Source organism: Mirounga leonina, unplaced genomic scaffold (genome assembly GCF_011800145.1).
Source record: "Mirounga leonina isolate KUSES-001 unplaced genomic scaffold, KU_Mleo_1.0 Mir_224, whole genome shotgun sequence".
Lineage (NCBI taxonomy): Eukaryota > Metazoa > Chordata > Mammalia > Carnivora > Phocidae > Mirounga > Mirounga leonina.
Genome location: NW_023270615.1, coordinates 15,231,946 through 15,255,148, shown reverse-complemented (window position 1 = coordinate 15,255,148; position 23,203 = coordinate 15,231,946). Strand labels below are relative to the sequence as shown.

General features: G+C 40.3%; 1 protein-coding gene across 1 annotated transcript in view; it reads left to right on the top strand.

Moving 5' to 3' along the window:
* The window catches only part of INSL6 (insulin like 6), a 44,774-nt gene that overhangs the window by 6,912 nt on the left and 14,659 nt on the right, over positions 1-23,203 (top strand). Inside the window, 1 exon segment of the mRNA XM_035028972.1 lies at positions 18,370-18,436. Within this exon segment, the coding sequence (XP_034884863.1) occupies positions 18,370-18,436 (67 nt within the window).

The window sequence follows — 23,203 nt, the reverse complement described above, 5'->3', positions numbered from 1 at the left end:
TGTTGAACATTTTTTCATGTGTCTGTTAGCCATTTGTATGTCTTCTTTGTAGAAGTGTTTGTTCATGTCTTCTGCCCATTTTTTGACTGGGTTATTAGTTTTTTGAGTGTTGAGTTTGAGAAGTTCTTTATAGATCTTGGATATCAGCCCTTTATCTGTAATATCATTTACTCTAGAAACTACAGAACACTTCTGAAAGAACTTGAGGAAGACACAAATAGATGGAAAAATATACCATGCTCATGGATTGGAAGAATAAACACTGTTAAAATGTCTATCCTCCCCAGAGCAATTTACACTTTCAATGCCATCCCTGTTAAAATACCATTGGCATTTTTCAAAGAGCTGGAAAAAAAATCTTAAAATTTGTATGGAACCAGAAAAGACCCCGAATCACCAAGTGAACAATGAAAAAGAAAAACAAAGCTGGGGGCATCACGTTGCCTGACTTCGAGCTATATTACAAAGCTATGATCACCAAGACAGCAAGGTATTGGCACAAAAACAAACACATAGACCAGTGGAACAGAATAGAGACTCCAGAAATGGACCCTCAACTCTATGGTCAACTGATCTTTGACAAATCAGGAAAAAATATCCAATGGAAAAAAGACAGTCTCTTCAATAAATGGTGCTGGGAAAATGGGACAGCCACATGCAGAAGAATGAAGCTGGACCATTCTCTTACACCATACACAAAGATAAACTCAAAATGGATGAAAGACCTCAATGTGAGACAGAAATCCATCAAAATCCTAGAGGAGAACATAGACAGTTACCTCTTTGACGTCAGCCACAGTAACTTCTTTCAAGACACATCTCCAAAGGCAAGTGAAACAAAAAGCAAAAATGAACTTTTGAGACTTCATCAAGACAGAAAGCTTCTGCACAGCAAAGGAAACAGTCAACAAAATTAAGAGGCAGCCCAAGGAATGGGAAAAGATATTTGCAGTGTTTGTTTTAACGTCTATATTTTCAGATATAAGTATTGCTACTCTAGCTTTCTTTTGACATCAATTTGCAAGATAGATATTTCTCCATCCCCTAATTTTCCATCTGCAGGTATCTTTAGACTTAAAATGAGTCTTTTGTAGGCAGCATATAGATGGGTTTTGTTTTGTTTTTTTCTTTTTATCCATTCTGACACTCTATGTCATTTGATTGGAGCATTTAGTCCATTTACATTCAAATTATTGATAGATGTACTTATTATTTTATTATTTGTTTCGTGGTTGTTTCCGAAGATTTTCTCTGATCTTTTCTTGTCTTTCACTTTTTCATGGTTTGCTGATTTTCTTCAGTGATATATTTGGATTTCTTTCTTTTTATTCCTTGTATCTTTATTAGTGGTTTTTGATATATGGTTACCATTAGAATTGTATGTAAACTCTTCTGCATATAGCAGTCTATATCAAGTTGATGGTTAAGTCTGAACCCATTCTTTACTCCTGTTCTCCCCACATATGCTGTTATATTTTATATCCTTTTTATTCTGTGAGTTCTTTGATTGATTTTTTATAGAAATATTCATTTTTACTGCTTTTGTATTTCCTACCTTTGTACTACCACTTTTAGTCTCTCCTTTCCACTCTAAGAGTCCCCTTAAAGGAGTGGTATAGTCATCATGAACTCCTTTAGTTTTTGTTTGTCTGGGGAACTATCACTCCTTCTATTCTGAATGATAGCCTTGCTGGATAGTGTTCTTGGCTGCAGATTCTTCCCATTCAGCACATTTTTGGAGGAGTCCCCCAACATGCTCCAAAATCAGTGTCTTCCTTTTGCCCCCAGCACTGTTTAAACTGCCATTTTTATGCTGCCTCTCCACACAAGCTGCTGTCTCTTTAAGGGTGATGACCCAGCTATCACTTGCCCTCCCAGCTCACCCAGTGCTAAGTTCAGCTGACTTTCAAAGCTCCACACTTCATGTCCTGCTTGTTACACAAACTCACGGAATTCAGCCTCTCTGGTTTCCAAAGCCAAACGTTATGGGGATTAGTCTTCCCTGTGTGAGCTCCCTGGTAAATGGGTGCATTCCTCTGTGTTCTCCATACACACAGCTCCCTCTCTCCTGCCTCTAGCTTATCTCCATATTTCTGATCTTCCTAACCTTTCAGATGCAGCTTCTTCTCTATAGTTAGTTGTGGAGTTGTTCTACCAATCTTTGGATTGCTCGCTAGTTTAGTTACTTGGATGTGGATGGTATCTAGTTGTAAACATAAAATGGGGGGAGCTCAAGATCCTCCTACACCACTATCTTCCCCAGGTCATCTGTTTCTTTTTTTTTTTTTTCAATCTCTGATTTTATTTTTTAAAATTTTTATCTATTTATTTGAGAGAGAGCACGAGTGTGAGCAGAGGAAGGAGCAAAGGGAGGGACAGGGAGACTCCATGCTGAGTACAGAGCTGATGTGGGGCTCAATCCCATGATATCCCCCAAGACCACAACCTGAACTGAAATCAAGTGTCTGACACTTAACCGACTGAGATACCCAGGTGCCCATCATCTGTTTATTCTTGTGTGAGTTTTGGCAGATTGTATCTTTCAAGGAATTGGCCCATTTATTTATTTATTCTTAAAGATTGTATTTATTTATTTGAGAGAAAGAGAGTGCAAGTGGGGAGAGGGACAAAGGGAGAGGGACAGACTCCCACTGAGCAGGGAGCCCAACATGGGGCTCAATCCCAGGACCCTGGGATTATGACCTGAGCTGACGGCAGATGCTTAACTGACTGAGCCCCGAAAATGGTGCCCCGAAAATGGCCCATCTAATCTAGGTTATCAAATTTGTGGGCATAAAGTTGTTCACAGCATTCCTTTAGTATCTTTTTAATGTCCATAGGATCTGTAGTGATGGACCCTCTTTCATTTTTTATATTTGTAATTTATGTGTACCCTCTTTTTTCTTTATTAATCTAGCTAGAGGTTTATCATTTCATTGACCTTCTTTTCAAAAAGGTCTCTATTGACTTCCTGTTTTCAATTTCATTGATTTTTGGTCTAATTTTTATTATCTCTTTTCTCTACTTACTCTGTATTTAGTGTGCTCTTCTTTTTCTAATTTCCTAAATTAGAAGGTTAGATGACTGATTTTGGATATTTCTTCTTTGTAACATATATATTTAATGCTATACATTTTTCTGTAAGCACTGCTTTTACTATTTCCTACAAACTTTGGTAAGTTGTGCTTTCATTTTCATTAAGTTTAAGATATTTTAAAATTTCTCTTGACAATTTTTATTTATGTGCCATTTTAGAAGTACTGTTATTTGATTCATATGTTATTTAGAAGTTGCTTAATCTCCATGAGTTTTGAGATTTCTATTTATTTAGATTTGATGTGTTTTCTTGTCCAGAATGGCATCTATCTTGATGAATGTTCTATCTTAGAGGGAATAGAAAAGAAAAAAAGGTGTCAGGGTGACTAAATAAGACACTAAAGGAATCAGAATGAAGGGAAATTTGTCCATCAGCCAATTATAGCTGAAAGTAAGTTTGATGCTGTCAAGCATTTGGAAGTTCCAATGAATTTTCTTTAAAGGTGAGATTTTGGAATTTGATCTGGAGCCAAACCCACAAAATCTCCAAAGTTGCCTGTAATCTTTTATTTCCCCTTCAATTTTCTTTGATTCATTGGTTGTTCAGAAGAACAATTAATATTGTTTAATTTCCACATATTAGTGAATTTTCTAGCTTTACTCTTATTGATTTTTATTTTCATACCATTGTGGTCAGAAAAAAATATTTGGTATGATTTCAATTTTCTTGAATTTGCTAAGACTTGTTTTATGGCCTAACATATGGTCTATCCTAGAAAATGTGCCGAGTATGCTTGAGAAGAATGTGTATGCTGTTGTTGTCAGATAAAATGTTCTGTGTATGTCTATTAGGTCCATTTGGTCTATATTGTTGTTCAAATCTGCTGTTTCTTTATTGATTCTCTTCTGGATGACTTATGCATTGTTGATAGTTGGGTATTAAAGTCCCCAACTATTACTGTATTGCTGTTTATTTCTCCTTTTAGCCCCGTTAGTTTTTGTTTCATGTATTTAGGTGCTCCAATGTTGATGCATAAATATTTACAATTGTTATATCGTCTTTAAATATTGACGACTTTTGGGTGCCTGGTGGCTCAGTCGTTAAGCGTCTGCCTTTGGCTCAGGTCATGATCCCAGGGTCCTGGGATCGAGTCCCACATCGGGCTCCCTCCTCGAGGGGAAGCCTGCTTCTCCCTCTCCCACTCCCGCTGCTTGTGTTCCTGCTCTCGCTATCTCTGTCTCTGTCAAGTAAATAAATAAAATCTTTAAAATAAATAAATAAATAAATATTGACTACTTTTATATTATGTAATCATTTTGTCTTTTTTACCACTTTTAAAGTCTATTTTGTCTGATACAAATATAGCTAAGCTTGCTTTTTTGTTATCATTTGCTTAAAATACCTCTTTCCAACCTTTCACTCTCAGTGTATATGTGTTTTTAATGCTGAAGTGAGTCTCTTGTAGGTAGCATATTGTTGGATCTTTTTTCTTAATCCATTCAGTCATTCTATGTCTTTTGGAGAATATAAGCCATTTATATTTAAAGTAATTACTGATAAATAAAGACTTACTACCATTTTGTTAATTGTTTTCTGGTTGTTTTATGGATCCATCATTCCTTGTTTCTTATCCTGCTGTCTTTGTGTTTTTATGTCTTGTATCATTATGTACTGACTTCTTTATCATGTTCTTTTATGCAATTACTCCAGGTTTTTCCCTTGTGGTTACCATGAGGCTTACATAAAGTATCTTAAAATTATTATAACACCCTAATTTAAACTAGTAACAACTCAAACTACAATAGGATTCTTAATCTTTATACTTTTACTTCTCACATTTTCAGTTATTAATGTTATAATTTACATATTTTTATATTGTGTAACTAATAATGGATTATTTTAGTGATGGTTATTTATACTATGCTTGTTTTTTAACTTTTGAATTAGAATTGTAAATAAATTACACACCACCATTACCACATTACAGAATCTAACTTTGACTATATACTTACCATTACCAGTGAGTTTTATACTGCCTTACGTTTTTATGATTTTAGTTAGCATTATTTTAGTTCTACTCAAAGAACACCTTTTAGAATTTAGAATTTCTTATAAGGCAGGTCTTAAAAGTGGTGATAAATTCCCTCAGCTTTTGTTTGTTCAAGAAAGTCTTTATCTCTCCTTCATTTCTGAAAGACAGCTTCACCACGTAGAGTATCCTTGGTTGAGTTTTTTTTTAGCTTCAATAATTTGAATATGCCATCCCATTCTCTTGTGGCCTGAAAAGTTTCTGTTGAGAAATCTGCCAGTAGTCTTATGGACTACTCCCTCGTATGTAACTTCTCCCTTTTCTGTTGCTGCTTTTATAAAGCTTTGTCTTTGACTTTTGAAAGTTTAATTATAATGTTTCTTGGTATTCACCCTATTTGGGGTCCTCAGCACCCCTTGGATCTGGATGTCCTCCCCAAATTTGGGAAGTTCTCAAGTATTACTGCTTTAAATATACTTTCCCTTTCTTTTCTTTTTCCTTCTAGAATGTTGTTTCTTTTCATTGTGTCCCATAAGTCCCATAGGCTTTCTTCATTCTTAATTTTTTCTTTTTGCTCCTCCAACTGGATAACTTCAAATGTTCTATTTTCCAGGACACTGATTCTTTTTTCTACATGATTGAGTCTATTTTTGAAGGTCCTTATTGAATTCTTCAGTTCATTTATGGTATTTTTCAGCTCTAGGATTTGTTTTCTTTCTCTTTTTATGGTTTCTATTTTTTCGTTGAACTTGTTTTGATCATGAATTATTTTCCTGATTTTGTTTAGTTGTCTCTGTGTTCTAGCAGTTCACTAAATTCTTTAAGAGAATTATTCTGAATTCCTTGTCTGAAAGCTCATAAGTATTTCTTTAGGGTCAGTTACTAAAGATTAGTTTCCTTTAGTGGTGTCTTATTTACCTGATTTTTTGTAATCCTTGATTCTTTACATTGGTATCTGCTCATTTGAGTAAGTGTTCTCCTCATCCAAACTTTGCAGGTTTGCTATGGCAGACATTTCTTCACCAGTCAGTTCAGCATGGATTTCTGGACATGTCTGTAGAAAATATCCTTTGGCAAGTGGGACCTGCTATTAGGGTTTATTTTTGGGTGAGGCAACTGTTCAAGCTCTTGAGAGCAGGGGTGGGAAGGTGTGTGCTACTGGCTGAGAACAACTGGATAGAACCACTGGCTTGGTTCCCTGCCTAAGTGAGGCTGTAGGATGAGCTCCACAGTTGCCTCAATTCTCTGGTCAGGCTTACTAGATGGTTGGGACTGGATATCCTACTCAGTAGTAGGTGGGGCTATGAATTATCTTCCCTGCCCTGATGGGGCTGCAAGACAGAACCCAGATCCTGCATGGCTCATTGTTTTGGGACCTGAACCAAGCAAGAGTATAAACTGAATATCCTGGTCAAGTGAGGCCACCAATTTTGCTCTGCAGATTGGGAAAGCCACAGGCTGTGCTCTCTGTTCAAGTGCCACTGTAAGCACAGCTGATGGATGTGCTATACAACTTCCTGTGTCCTTTGGTAAGGTTCTCTGGTTGGGCAGGCTTAAGGCTTTATTCAACAATAAGTGGGGCTATGAAAGTTTCCCTACCTAGGCACAGCAGGAAAAGCAGCTCCAAGGCCACTAAGGCTCTTTGTGTTCTTGACTCAAGTTCCTTGGCCAAACAAAGCCACTGACTTTGCTCTGGGGGCAATCAGCTCTGCCCACCCATCTCTCAGCTTAAGTATTGCTAGTACACAGAAGCTTCCAAGTGTTGTTTTTATTTATTTATTTTATTTTTTAAATGTTTTTATTGTTATGTTAATCACCATACATCATTAGTTTTAGATGTAGTGTTCCATGATTCATTGTTTGTGCATAGCACCCAGCTGCATGCAGAACGTGCCCTCCTCAATACCCAACACCAGGCTAACCCATCCTCCCACCCCCCTCCCTTCTAGAACCCTCAGTTTGTTTTTAAGAGTCCATCATCTCTCATGGTTTGTCTACCCCTCCGATTTCCCCCACTTCATTCTTCCCCTCCTGCTACCTTTTTTTTTTTCTTAACATATATTGCATTATTTGTTTCAGAGGTACAGATCTGAGATTCAACAGTCTTACACAATTCACAGCGCTTACCAGAGCACATACCCTCCCCAGTGTCTATCACCCAGTCACCCCATCCCTCCCACCCCACCCCCCTCTAGCAACCCTCAGTTTGTTTCCTGAGATTAAGAATTCCTCATATCAGTGTGTCATATAATACATGTCTTTCTCTGTTTGACTTATTTCACTCAGCATAATACCCTCCAGTTCCATCCACGTCGTTGCAAATGGCAAGATCTCATTCCTTTTGATGGCTGCATAATATTCCATTGTATATATATACCACATCTTCTTTATCCATTCATCTATCGATGGACATCTTGGCTCTTTCCACAGTTTGGCTATTGTGGACATTGCTGCTATAAATATCGGGGTGCATGTACCCTTTCGGATCCCTACTTCTGTATCTTTGGGGTAAATACCCAGTAGTGCAATTGCTGGATCATATGGTAGCTCTATTTTCAACCTTTTGAGGAATCTCCATACTGTTTTCCAGAGTGGCTGCACCAGCTTGCCTTCCCACCAACAGCGTAGGAGAGTTCCCTTTTCTCTGCATCCCTGCCAACATCTGTCCTTTCCTGACTTGTTAATTTTAGCCATTCTGACTGGTGTGAGGTGGTATCTCATTGAGGTTTTGATTTGGATTTCCCTGATGCCGAGCAATACTGAGCACTTTTTCATGTGTCTGTTGGCCATTTGGATGTCTTCTTTGGAAAAATGTCTGTTCATGTCTTCTGCCCATTTTTTGACTGGATTCTTTGTTCTTTGGGTGTTGAGTTTGATGAGTGTTTTTGTCAGCTCTTCCTGTCAGATGGGGCTGGAAGCCACACTCTATACTGGGTGGGGCTATGATTCAGCTCTTCTGCCTCCGAGTGGGCAGAGTAGGATCCAGGGTTGGCAAAACTCCTTGTTTGAGGACCCAAATCAAGCAGACCTGAACCCCACTGAGTTTCCTGGTCAGAGTACACTACTGACTTGGTTCTGCATATTAGCAAAATCACTGGTTATGCCTACTACTTGGGTTCACAGATAGGAACTTGGTCTGCCAAGATCCAAGTACTAGTTGCTTGAAGCCCCTCCCCACTTCTCCATCTCAGATTCCCCAGGATACTTTCTGCAACCAGTGCAGGAGCTCCTATGAAGTGACTCACAATGCTGGTGAAGCTGGATACCCACCCTGGACTCTCTTGCCCCACTGGACGAACTGTAGGCTCAGAGGAGACTTCTCAACAAGGTGCTGTGTGAGCCTGAGGCAAGGGCAAAGCAGTCAGGTATGGCCATTCCTCTTACTCTTCTATGCAGTCTGTCTTGGTCTCTGTGGCGAAGGAGGTACTTCAGCCTCATTCCCATGTTCTAGTCCTAGTTCACGTTCTCTCAGTGTGTCTTGTCCATGATAGGTGTCAGTTGCTATTGTGACAGGGAGTGAAGTCAGGAATGACCTATATCGCCATCCTGGTGACATCACTCCTCAGGTGCTTTTTAAACCAGGGTCCTTTTACACTTCTAAGAGATATGTGTGTGTGTGTGTGTATACATTAAAGATTTTATTTATTTGACAGAGAGAGACACAGTGAGAGAGGGAACACAAGTAGGGGGAGTGGGAGAGGGAGAAGCAGGCTTCCCGCTGAGCAGAGAGCTCGACGAGGGGCTCTATCTCAGGACTCTGGGTCATGACCTGAGCCGAAGGCAGACGCCTAACAACTAAGCCACCCAGGCACCCCCAGGTATATATTTTTAAGTGATAAAACAAGTTGTCCTGAAATACTCTTTCTTCATGTAACAGGTATGAATTTATAAGCACACTCCGTGGTGTGTAAGAAATATTCAACTTCTTCATTTTTACCAAGTGAACATAAATTAAACTTCTGCCACTGGGTAGGAATATCATTCTTAAACATTATTTTTCTGATTAAGCTGTGCCTTAAAACATGGGATCTTAGCATCAAAGCATCAAACATAGAAAATATTTCTGGAATTCTCAGTTCCCCAGAGTATCTGAGCTTTCAACTGAGCCCCCTAGAATTATATAACAGAATTGTATGCAAATATTTGAAAAAAAAGACACTATGGCTAATTACTAAATATTAATGAAAGCAAGGAAGGTGAACTACACACCAACATGTCAAGTCCATTCCAAGGCTACTGAGCAGTACAGCAAAAAACAAGAATTCAGCTTCACATATATTGAACATATTTTCCTTATCCATATGTACATATAGATAACAAAAGTAAATCCACTTATCTTAAACCTTAAACCTTGTGAGAAATATTTGCAAAATCTTTTGGATTACCAGGCATTTACAAATGATGGAAAGAATAGTTTTAGGAAGATGCCCTTTAGTCCTTCTTTTTTTTTTTTTTTTTTTTTTTTTATTCATGAGAGACAGAGCGAGAGAGAAAGGCAGAGGGAGAAGCAGGCTCCCAAGGAGCAGGGAGCCCAATGCAGGACTCGATCCCAGGACCCTGAGATCATGACCTGAGCCGAAGGCAGACGTTAACCATCTGAGCCACCCAGGCGCCCCTCCTTTAGTCCTTCTGATATTCCACTAATTTTTGCTAATGGTTGGTGTATTTATAAAATATGTAACTTTTACCATTTCTTGAGGGATATATAGGCAACAAAAGTAACTGGATTATTCTTAAAATATTACAACAGGGCCTTGGGTAGTCACTAGGTGGTGATTCTTCAACTCTACAGTACACGGGAGATAAGAGGAAATCCTTAAAAATAGCTAGCTAGTCCCTAGCTCTGACACTGGGACATACTGATTTAATTGTTTTGACATGTAACATAGGCATGGGATTTTTACTGAAAGCTCCCCCAGGTGAATCGAATGTGCTGTAACATTGGGGAATCATTGGGCAGAGTTTAGGGCCTAAGTTGGGAGACAGGGCCATAGAGCATTGGCTGAACTCAAGCATAAGTCATGCTATTCAGGAAGAGAATCCAAATTATAGAAGATGGACTTCATTGGAAAGTTAGTTTTTCTAATAAATAGTTGTAGATCATAAATCCAGTAAGTGGTTAAACAAACCATGGTACATTGTATCATAGAATAATAGTAAGTAATAAAGAGTGACCAAGTAATGATACATGGGTGAACCTGGTTGAATCTCCACAGAACTAGGCTAAGTGAAAAAAGCCAGACTTAAAGTTTACATACTGTATTACTCCTTTAAAAACATTCTTGAAATGACAAAATTATACAAAGACGTATCTGCCAAAGGTTAAGGCCAGGGGAATAATCTTGGGAGGGAATCTGGTGTGACTACAAGGATCTCTGTGGTATTGGGATGATTTTATATCTTGACTATATCGATGTCAATATCCTAGCTGTGATACTGTACCATAACATCACAAGACGTTACTATTATGAAAAACAGGGTAGAGCACAAACATGATCTCTCTTCGTGATTTCTTACATTCACATACGTGAGCATATGATTTCAGAATGTAAAAATTAGTTTTAAAAAATCCTCAAAACCCTAAAGAAACACAGGGATTAACTGTGGGTTGTTTCCTGTGGTCAATCAGATAAAAGAGTAAGATCTCATGGAAGATATAAAATAATCAGAAAGAAACTGGTTGGGAAATATGAAAGAGCAAGAGATTTGCTCTTTAAATACCTACTTCAAGTGCTACTAAAGCATGCTTAATATTCTCATGAGAAACTGATGAATGTAAGCTTAACTTATTTCACATAAAAAATTTACAGCAGTTATACATTTGTGTCAGTTAGGACTACATTCTGTGTAAATAACAATATCATGCAACAGTGGCTTAAAGAAGCCTATGAAGTAAACATCTAGCATCTCAGTGATACAAGCAGGCCCCTCTCACTTTTCCAATAAGCTGTGCTTAGGGGCGGAGCAAGATGGCGGAGGAGTAGGAGACCTGGATTTCGTCTCCTCTCAGGAATTCAGCTGGATAGGGATCAAACCATTCTGAACACCTACAAACCCAACAGGAGATCGAAGAAAGGAATAGCAACAACTCTCTGAACAGAAAAGCAACCACTTTCTGGAAGGTAGGACGTGCGGAGAAGTGAATCCGAGGCGATATTTGGGAGGATAGACGGCGGGGGAGGGGCCTCCGTCGGCCGCTTCTGGCAAGTGATAGAACCACGGAGCACAAAATCGGAACTTTTAAAAGTCTGCTCTGCTGAGGGACGTCACCCTGGTGGCTAAGCGGGGGGTGGAACCCTCCGGGACAGTGTGGTCTCAGGACCCTCGGGGTCACAGAAAAACCGGGGGTGCCTGAGTGTGGCAGAGCTCCCAGGTAATGGAGCAGGGAAGCCGGCTGCAGAAGATCAGGGAGACCAGCCAGCCAAGACCAAGTTTACCGATCAATGAGAACGGCAGAACTCCAGCGCTAGGGGAATACTGCACATAGAATTCATGGCTTTTTTACCATGATTCTTTAGTCTTTAAAAGTTAATTTTTTTTAACTATCTTTTTGTCTTTTTATTTCTTTTTGAATTTTTCTTTTTCCCTTTTTCAACCAACATCTTATCAATCCCTTTTTTTAAAAAAAACATTTTTATTTTTCATTTTTAGAGTCATATTCTATCCCTTCATAGTAGTTACCCGTATTTTTGGCTTATATATATAAGTTGTTCTCTCTTTAAAATTTTGAGATAGTTTCTTTTAACAGATTAAAATATACCCTAAATCTCTAGTATATGGTGTTTTCTATTCCCCTGCCTGATCACATCCTCTCCCTTTTTTTTTTCTTTTTTCTTTTTTTAAATCCTCTTCTTTCTTTTTTCAAACAACTTCTTCTCAATTCCTTTTATGAAATTTTTTATAATTTCCCTCTTTACAGTCATGTTCCATCCCTTCATCATATCAACCCTTATTTTTGTACATATATAAGTTTTTCTTTCTTTAAAATTTTGGGAGGCACTTTCTTCTAAAAGACCAAAATACACCCCAAATCTAGTGTGTGGCACTGATCTATATACCAGCCTGATCATATTTGATCACATTTGATCACATTCTGTTTTGTTGTTGTTGTTGTTTTGTTTTGTTTGTTTTTGTTTTTATCTTTATCTTTTTCTTTTTCTTTTTTTTCTTTCTTTTTTTTCTCTCTTTCCCTTTCTTTTCCCACTGCTTCAGGTCTTTTCTGATTTGTTTAGAGTATATTTTCTGGGGACATTGTTACTCTGATAGCATTTTGTTCTCTCATTAATCTATTCTCCTCTGCACAAAATGACAAGACGGAAAAAATCACCTCAACAAAAAGAACAAGAGGTAGTACCGACTACCGGGGACCTACTCAATACGGACATTAGTACGATGCCAGATCTAGAGTTCAGAATCATCACTTTAAAGATACTAGCTGGGCTTGAAAAAAATATGGAAGTTATTAGAGAAACCCTTTCTGGAGAAGTAAAAGAACTAAAATCCAACCAAGTAGAAATCAAAAAGGCTATTAATGAGATGCAATAAAAAATGGGGGCGCTAACTGCTAGAATAAATGAGGCAGAAGAGAGAATCAGTAATATAGAAGATGTAATGATGGAAAATAAAGAAGCTGAGAAAAAGAGAGATAAACAACTACTGGATCACGAGGGCAGAATTCAAGAGATAAGTGATACCATAAGACGAAACAACATTAGAATAATTGGGATCCCAGAAGAAGAAGAGAGACAGGGGCAGAAAGTATAATGGAGCAAATTATAGCAGAGAACTTCCCTAATTTGGGGAAGGAAACAGGCATCAAAATCCAGGAAGCACAGAGAACCCCTCTCAAAATCAATAAAAATAGGTCAACACCCCAACATCTAATAGTAAAACCTACGAGTCTCATAGACAAAGAGAAAATCCTGAAAGCAGCTCGGGAGAAGAGACATGTAACCTACAATGGTAGAAACATTAGATTGGCAACAGACCTATCCACAGAGACCTGGCAGGCCAGAAAGGACTGGCAGGATCTATTCAGAGCACTAAATGAGAAAAATATGCAGCCAAGAATACTCTATCCAGCTAGGCTGTCATTGAAAATTGAAGGAGAGATAAAAAGCTTCCAGGACAAACAAAAACTAAAGGAATTTGCAAACACAAAACCAGCCCTACAAGAAATCTTGAAAGGGGTCCTCTAAGCAAAGAGAGAGCCTAAAAGCAACATAGACCAGAAAGGAACACAGACAATATACGGTAACAGTCACCTTACAGGCAATACAGTGGCACTAAATTCCTATCTTTCAATAGTTACCCTGAATGTAAATGGGCTAAATGCCCCCCAAAAAAGACACAGGCTATCAGATTGGATTAAAAAACAAGACCCATCGATATGCTGTCTGCAAGAGACTCATTTTAGACCCAAAGACACCCCCAGATTGAAACTGAGGGGGTGGAAAACCATTTAGCATGCTAATGGACACCAAAAGAAAGCTGGGGTGGCAATCCTTATATCAGACAAATTAGATTTTAAATCAAAGACTGTAATAAGAGATGAGGAAGGACATTATATTCTACTTAAAGGATCTATCCAACAAGAAGATCTAACCATTGTAAATATCTATGCCCCTAACATGGGAGCAGCCAATTATATAAGGCAATTAATAACAAAAGCAAAGGAACACATCGACAACAATACAATAATAGTGGGGACTTTAACACCCGCCTCACTGAAATGGACAAATCGTCTTAGCAAAAGATCAACAAGGAAATAAAGACTTTAAATGACACACTGGACCAAATGGACTTCACAGACATATTCAGAACATTCCACCCCAAAGCAACGGAATACACATTCTTCTCTAGTGCCCATGGAACACTCTCCAGAGCAGATCACATCCTAGGTCATAAATCAGTTCTCAACCAGTACCAAAAGATTGGGATCATTCCCTGCCTATTTTCAGACCACAATGCTTTGAAACTAGAACTCAATCACAACAGGAAAGTTGGAAAGAACTCAAATACATGGAGGCTAAAGAGCATCCTACTGAAGAATGAATGGGTCAACCAGGAAATTAAAGAAGAATTAAAAAAATACATGGAAACCAATGAAAATGAAAACACAACTATTCAAAATCTTTGGGATGCAGCAAAGGCAGTCCTAAGAGGAAAATATATAGCAATACAAGCCTTTCTCAAGAAACAAGAAAGGTCTCAAGTACACAACCTAACCCTACAACTAAAGGAGCTGGAGAAAGAACAGCAAATAAAGCCTAAACCCAGCAGGAGAAGAGAAATCATAAAGATCAGAGCAGAAATCAATGACATAGAAACTAAAAGAACAGTAGAACAGATCAACGAAACTAGGAGCTGGTTCTTTGAAAGAATTAACAAGATTGATAAACCCCTGGCCAGACTTATCAAAAAGAGAAGAGAAATGACCCAAATCAACAAAATCATGAATGAAAGAGGAGAGATCACAACCAACACCAAAGAAATACAATTATAAGAACATATTATGAGCAACTCTATGCCAGCAAATTAGATAACCTGGAAGAAATGGAGGCATTTCTAGAGATGTATCAACTACCAAAACTGAACCAGGATGAAATAGAAAACTTGAACAGACCTATAACCACTAAGGAAATTGAAGCAGTCATCAAAAATCTCCCAACAAACAGAAGCCCAGAGCCAGATGGCTTTTCCAGGGGAATTCTACCAAACATTTAAAGAAGAATTAATACCTATTCTTCTGAAACTGTTCCAAAAAATAGAAATGGAAGGAAAACTTCCAAACTCATTTTATGAGGCCACCATTACCTTGATCCCCAAACCAGACAAAGACCCCATCAAAAAGGAGAATTACAGACCAACATCCTTGATGAACATGGATGCAAAAATTCTCACCAAAATACTAGCCAATAGGATCCAACAGTACATTAAAAGAATTATTCACCACGACCAAGTGGGATTTATCCCTGGGCTGCAAGGTTGGTTCAACATCCACAAATCAATCAATGTGATATAATACATTGAGAAAAGAAGAACAAGAACCATATGATCCTCTCAATAGATGCAGAAAAAGCGTCTGACAAAGTACAGCATCCTTTCTTGATCAAAACTCTTCAGAGTACAGGGATAGAGGGTACATACCTCACTATCATAAAAGCCATCTATGAAAAACCCACAGCGAATATCATTCTCAATGGGGAAAAACTGAGAGCTTTCCCCCTAAGGTCAGGAACGCAGCAGGGATGTCCACTCACACCACTGCTATTCAACATAGTATTAGAAGTCCTAGCCACAGCAATCAGACAACAAAAAGAAAGAAAAGGCATCCAAATTGGCAAGAAAGAAGTCCAACTCTCACTCTTTGCAGATAATATGCTACTTTATGTGGAAAACCCCAAAGACTCCACCCCAAAACTGCTAGAACTCATACAGGAATTCAGTAAAGTGGCAGGATATAAAATCAGTGCACAGAAATCAGTGGCATTCCTATACACCAACAACAAGACAGAAGAAAGAGAAATTAAGGAGTCGATCCCATTTATAATTGCCCCCAAAGCATAAGATACCTAGGAATAAATCTAATCAAAGAGGCAAAAAATCTGTACTCAGAAAACTATAAAATACTCATGAAAGAAATTGAGGAAGACACAAAGAAATGGAAAAATGTTCCATGTTCATGGTTTGGAAGAACAAATATTGTGAAGATGTCAATGCTACCTAGAGCAATGTACACATTCAATGCAATCCCCATCAAAATACCATCCACTTTTTTCAAAGACATGGAACAAATAATCCTAAAATTTGTATGGAACCAGAAAAGACCCCGAATAGCTAGAGGAATGTTGAAAAAGAAAAGCAAAGCTGGCAGCATCACAGTTCCAGACTTCAAGCTCTATTACAAAGCTGTCATCATCAAGACAGCATGGTACTGGCACAAAAACAGACACACAGATCAATGGAACAGAATGGAGAGCCCAGAAATGGACCCTCAACTCTATGCCAACTCATCTTTGACAAAGCAGGAAAGAATGTCCAGTGGAAAAAAGACAGTCTCTTCAACAAATGGTGTTGGGAAAATTGGACAGCCACATGCAGAAGAATGAAACTGGACCATTTCCTTACACCACACACATAAATAGACTCAAAATGGTTGAAAGACCTCATGTGAGACAGGAGTCCATCAAAATCCTAAAGGAGAACACAGGCAGCAACCTCTTCGACCTCAGCCGCAGCAACTTCTTCCTAGAAACATCACCAAAGGCAAGGGAAGCAAGGGCAAAAATGAACTATTGGGACCTCATCAAGATAAAAAGCTTTTGCATAGCAAAAGAAACAGTCAACAAAACCAAAAGACAAGCAACAGAATGGGAGAAGATATTTGCAAATGACATATAAGATAAAGGACTAGTATCCAAAATCTATAAAGAACTTCTTAAACTCAACACCCAAAGAACAAATGATCCAATCAAGAAATGGGCAGAAGACATGAACAGACATTTTTCCAAAGAAGACATCCAAATGGCCAACAGACACATGAAAAAGTGCTCAAAATCACTCAGCATCAGGGAAATCCAAATCAAAACCTCAATGAGATACCACCTCACACCAGTCAGAATGGCTAAAATTAACAAGTCAGGAAACGACAGATGTTGGCGGGGATGCGGAGAAAGGGGAACCCTCCTACACTGTTGGTGGGAAGGCAAGCTGGTGTAGCCACTCTGGAAAACAGTATGGAGGTTCCTCAAAAAGTTGAAAATAGAGCTACCATATGATCCAGCAATTGCACTACTGGGTATTTACCCCAAAGATACAGAAGAGGGGATCCGAAAGGGTACATGCACCCCGATATTTATAGCAGCAATGTCCACAATAGCCAAACTGTGGAAAGAGCCGAGATGTCCATCGACAGATGAATGGATAAAGAAGAAGTGGTATATATATACAATGGAATATTATGCAGCCATCAAAAGGAATGAGATCTTGCCATTTGCAACATGGATGGAACTGGAGGGTGTTATGCTGAGTGAAATAAGTCAATCAGAGAAAGACATGTATCATATGACCTCACTGATATGAGGAATTCTTAATCTCAGGAAACAAACTGAGGGTTGCTGGAGTGGTGGGTGGTGGGAAGGTTGGGGTGGCTGGGTGATAGACATTGGGGAGGGTATGTGTTATGGTGAGTGCTGTGAATTGTGCAAGACTGTTGAATCACACATCTGTACCTCTGAAACAAATAATACATTATATGTTAAAAAAAAAAAAAGAAGAAGAAGGTAGCAGAAGGGGAAGAATGCAGGGGTGGAAATCAGAGGGGGAGATGAACCATGAGAGACGACGGACTCTGAAAAACAAACTGCGGGTTCTAGAGGGGAGGGGGTGGGGGGATGGGCTAGCCCGGTGATGGGTATTAAAGAGGGCACGTTCTGCATGGAGCACTGGGTGTTATATGCAAACAATGAATCATGGAACACTACATCAAAACTAATGTGATGTATGGTGATTAACATCACATAATAATTAAAAAAAGATAAATTAAAAAAAACACACACACTGAAAAAAAAGAATGAAATCTTGCCATTTGCAACCATGTGGATAGAACTAGATGGTATTATGCTAAATTAAATAAGTCAATTAGAGAAAAACAAGTACCATATTATTTCATTCATATGTGGAATTTAAGAAATAAAACAGATGAACCTAGGGTAAGGGAAGGAAAAATAAAATAAGAGAAAAACAGAGAGGGAAAAAAAACATAATAGACTCTTAACTATAGGAAACAAACAGGGTTGCTGGAGGGGAGGTGAGTGGGGGGAAGGGGTAACTGGGTGATGGGCATTAAGGAGGGCACTTGAAGTAATGAGCACTGGGTGTTGTATGCAACTGATGAATCACTAAATTCTACCCCTGAAATTAATAATACAGTATACGTTAATTAAATTGAATTTAAATCTAGAAGTTTTTTTAAAGCAATTAAAAACCTGATCACAAAATGCAACAAACATAGAATACCACAAATCCATCATAAAGATATAAGGTTTTTACGTGAATATGTGTTACCAGCATATTCTTCCTGGGACTGTGAAATCCTATCAATTTTTCTTTGTCGTGTGTGTGTGTGTGTGTGTGTTCTCCAGTATCTAGAGATTATAATTACAATTTCAAATAAAAAAATATTCAGATAGCTGGTAACAACTCACCAATCACCCAGGGAAGTCAAAAGAAAACAAGAAATTGGTAGAAAGTGATACAGTCTGATTACCTACCAATATAAGATCTTCGATCCAATGCTAAGACTTAAGAGACAACACCAGAGGTCCATGTGTTTTCCTAATCCTTACCAGGATCTCAAGAGAGTAGAAGTTCATACTAAGCTTAGAATTCCAGTCCTCTGCAATAAGGAATGGAAAAGTCCATGTAAACTTCATACATTATTTTACAAATCTAAAGTGATACTTTGGGAATTTTAATACTTTTCATAGAACTTAGTTTAAACATCATCAGTTTTCTTTCTTTTGTAAACAATTTTCTGTGCTTCCATCACAATACATAGATGGATGTACAAGGTACTACAGAAATCAATCTAATTGTTGTGCTTTTACTGCTTGAACATGAAACAGAAATAAATGGGGTAATTTGGAAAAATAATAGGTTATACAGTAAGTGTTAAACCAAGACTATCGCTAGCTAATGAGTTTACAGGTCAATTTTATTTTTTTATTTTTTTTTTAAGATTTTATTTCTTTGACCGAAAGAGAGAGAGCACACACAAGCAGGGGGAGGGGCAGAGGGAGAAGGAGAAGCAGGCTCCTCGCTGAGCAGAGAGCCCAATGCAGGGCTTGCTCCCAGGACCTTGAGATCATGACCTAAGGCAAAGGGAGACGCTTAACTGAGACACCCAGGTGCCCCCAATTTTATTTAACTATATTTTCAATAATAACCATAACATAATTTAGATATGAAAATGACATTAAAAACTACAAATATTTAAGTAAGCATAAAAATAGTTGTAGAGGAGGGAAGAAGAAGAGGTAAATTCAAATTTTAAAACAAGCAAGAGTAGAATACTGAGAGCACAAAGAGAAAGGGGATGTGGTGAGGGGGGTGCAGAGGGTGAAAGTGTTGAGAAAGCAAATTTTTTGCAAGCTGTTGGGGAAAGGGGTGGAGGGGACCTTTGACTCAAGACCTGAGTGTTAAGCCAAGTGCTATAAAAGCTCCCTGGAGCCAGGAAGGGAGAGTATTCTGAAACCCAGGATAGGGACACAGAGGAAGGCAGTAGGCGACAGCAGCTGCAGTCCCTAGAGAAAGGCTGGAGAAACCAAGTCCAGGATGCTGGGCCTGTTTTGATCTCACCTGCTCGGAGTCTGGCTGCTGCTGAGCCAACTCTCTGGAGAAAGCACAGCCTAATGGGTAAGCAATGAAAAGGTGAAGTTATTTGCCATCGAATTCCTAGATACCATGATCATTATGTGTGAGAAACACCGTAAGAGGTTCTCCAACATCCAGGAAGAGCTGCTGTGAATGAGAGCGCCTGGGCTGCTGGTCTGCACCTCCTGCTGGTTGCTGCCCACCAGTGTTAACAGCAGCCTGCAGGGCCTGGCTCAAGACCTCACTGGCTGCCGGTGCTCAGCCCCACCCTGCACATGCAGATGGAAGGAGCCCTCTACCAAAACAGTGTCAGGGGAGTCTACAGTATCACCGTGCAAGCTTTAGCACAGTCCTAGAATTAGTCAGAGGCAACAGAACCTTGATAATACTGTACTAAGTCACACTGCCCAACTATAAGTAAGCTGTTTAGATATTAGGACACTAGTTGATTCTGTTGCAAGTTTAATTATCTTGAGGCAACAGTTAACTTTTGGCCTATACAAAATTTTATAATTTTCCTGATTCACCTTGACATGAATGTTTTTTCATACCTCCCACCTGTCTTTTTAAACGTAACAGAAAATCTTGTCACCTTCCATCAGCCAACATGCAGGAACCTTAAAAATGATGTCACAAAACATTCCTCATTTGCCATCAGAGCTGAAGACAACACTGACAAGCAGTCATCTTTGAGGGAGGTACTACTTTCCCAACAAAAGGAAAAGGAAGTTATCAATATAATTATGTTGTTTAAAAAAAAGGGGGGTTCTAACAAAATAATTTTTCTGAAAATAGGCACACTATAGAGTAATTATTAATTTTTTCACCTATTTTCATGTATATTCTCCATGATGCATTTATCAATGTCCAAATCAACCATGACTGGTTACTAGAACGTGAGAAATCATTATTAGTGTTTACATTCTTCGTTTGTTCTGTAACAGTACATAGTCTCCCTACAATATGCTTTCTCTCAAAAATCAACCCTTTTAAAATGTTAAAAAATCTCTTTTTTTAAATTAATGCTATCATTGCACCAATTGCATTTTAACCTTATTAACTTCATAGTGATTATAAAAAGCTTAATTATTTAACAACATAACTCATTTTATACACACCTAACACCAGGTACATACAAAGGAATAAAAAGTTTTAATTGATCTTGCCAGTGTAGACCATGTTAACATTAAACCACAAACCTTGCAGTTTTCTACTTGAGCCCAAGTGGCTTTTTTGTCTTGTTGAAATCATGTTTGAAAAGAGTCAGGTTCACTACCAAATACATTTGGATTTGGGGGCTCAAATAAAGTCAATTATTTTTCAAGTTAGAGTACTTCCATGCTTCTAAGAGATTCAAGTAAGTATTTTTAAGTGACATAAATGTATAGTCATGTAGATAACTGAAGAAGAAAATGTTTTATCTTAGAAAAGAGCTAGATTGGTAAAGGAACACATTTAGGCTCACCATTTTAGAATTTACAGAACATTTATGTACACAAAATAACCTGTGAAATGATATGAACATTTGTCAAAATGATAAACCAGCATGGTATCATCTTAGTATTTAGTCAGAATTACACGAGATGAAGACACCAATCCCTATATCCCAAATCCCGAGGCATGGCTAATCACAACCAAGCCTCTGAGGGTCATCATGTCCTCCCAAGGCCACCTTAAAGAGATTTTTCTCATTGAGGAAGCAGAGACCGATAGATCGTAACTCTTCAGGGAGAAAGTCAACATTTTTCACTTTCATCATGGAACCGTTCTTCCCGATTTTACCACTTCCATTCATCTTATTTGTACCCCAGCACACTGCTCATTGTCGGTTCCAGAACTCCATTTGCTTCAAGGTCGCCTCCCCCCACCCACTAGTTCTCATGTCACACTGAACTGATGACCCTGAGGTCTTTCACCACCATCCAATGACTCAGTTACTCTCATCTTCCACACACACCACTTCTCCTAGCCTGCATTTTCCTCCATTATAGATGGAAAAGTGCCCCCCAAACATAACCCCTCTACTTGCTTGTGTGAGATATAAACCATACCTTCCTTACTCCTAAAAGAATGTGTGTCTATGTGTAACAGGTATGAATTTGCAAACAAGCAGTTTTTGCTGTGCAAGACATACGCAGCTTCTTTAGTTTTTGCTTTGATTTGTTTTGAAGTACGCTCCACACCCAACATGGGGCTTGAACTCACGACCCTGAGTTCACGAGTCACCCAGCCGGGAGCCCCTCTTCTTTATTTTTAACAAATCGGTATGAATCCAGTTCTGTCACTGGGTTGGGAATCTAGCATCAGACACTGTTCTAACGGAGCTCCCCCATTATGCTGTGTTTGAAATCCAGGGTCTTAGCACCAAACCATCCCGTCCCCATAGTTTTCAAAGGCTCCCCACCATGACACGTACCACCCCAGCCTGAATGGCCCCTCAATTCAGGTGCTTGCCTCCCTCACTAGAGGTCAGCAGAACTTTGTTTCCAGTCTTCCTCTCCGCATAAGGAAGGTCGCCCGTTCTCACGGGGCTCCCCTGATGGAGCTCTGGCTAGAACTCGCGGCGCACCACAGTTTGGACAGTAGCTGTGTTTTAAGGAAGGGGATGACATTGTGCTAATCAAATCACGCTGACCTCTGAAAAACTCCGAGCCCAGCTCACTGAACGGCGCTCCGGGGTGCCACCGCGCAGCAGGGCAACGCTGGGGAAACCGACCGCGGAGGCGAAGACCCGGAAGCGCAGGGCAGAGAGGAGCAGGAGGCCGCCCGGCGCCCACCCGGACCCCACCCGGACGGCCCCCGCGGCGATCACGCCTCCCCCCCAGCGGCCCCCGACTGCCCCCTGGTGGCCGCCAGTGCGTCCTCCCGAGCCAACGCGCCAAGCAGATCTCCTCCCCATCGGTCAAGCCACCCGTCCCCACGGCGCTGCACTTCCCCACGGCGCTGTCCCTTCCCTCCTGGTTTAGCAAAATACTGGGATCCTTAGAGGCAAACCCCGCGGGGTCCCTGTCACAAGCTAGTTACAGACGGTCCTGTCTGCTCCATCGCCGACGGTAGCAGGTCAGCATCCCAGCTGCTGCCCCCGGCCTCGAGGTCGAGGCTCAGGGCCGTTTCTCCCCGAGCAGCGGGCGGGGAGCTCCAGCGCGCTCGGGCTCCGACTGAGAAGCGCACGTTTCAGCGCCTTCCAGCGCGTCCAGGCTCCGGCACGTCCGATGCCGGCGGCGCGCGGGCCCGAGCTTCCCTGGGAAGCAAACACGGGCCCGGCCGTGCCTGCAGGGCGCGCGGGGGGGACTTGAGGGACGAGGTAATCGAACAAGCGCACGAGTGAACGTGAACACACCTCCCGCGGTGTACACGCACCTGGAGGGAAACGAGAGGAGGGGTGTCCGAGGAAGCGACGCCCCGTCACCAGCCGGCAAACGGGCGGGAAATGCGCCCCGCTGGGAGGCGCAACACCTTTTCTGATTTTACCGGTTAGCGGGGGCCCCACGTGTCAACGGATGCTCCTCTTTAGAGGGGAGGGCAAAGAAAACGAATCAAGGATTTTAAGAACTAGAGCCCGCTACCTACCAGGCTCCGAGGACCCGGGGGAGCGAAAGAAGCCAGCTCGCGGCCGTCTCGCCCCTCGCGCCTTCCGCCTCGCGCCTTCCGCCTCGCGCCCCGCGCCTCGCGCCTCGCGCCTCGGCGTTCTCGCGAGGTCCGCACGCGCCGGCAGGACCGCCAGGCGCGTGCGCGGCTCGGACCGGGCGGGCGCGGGCGCG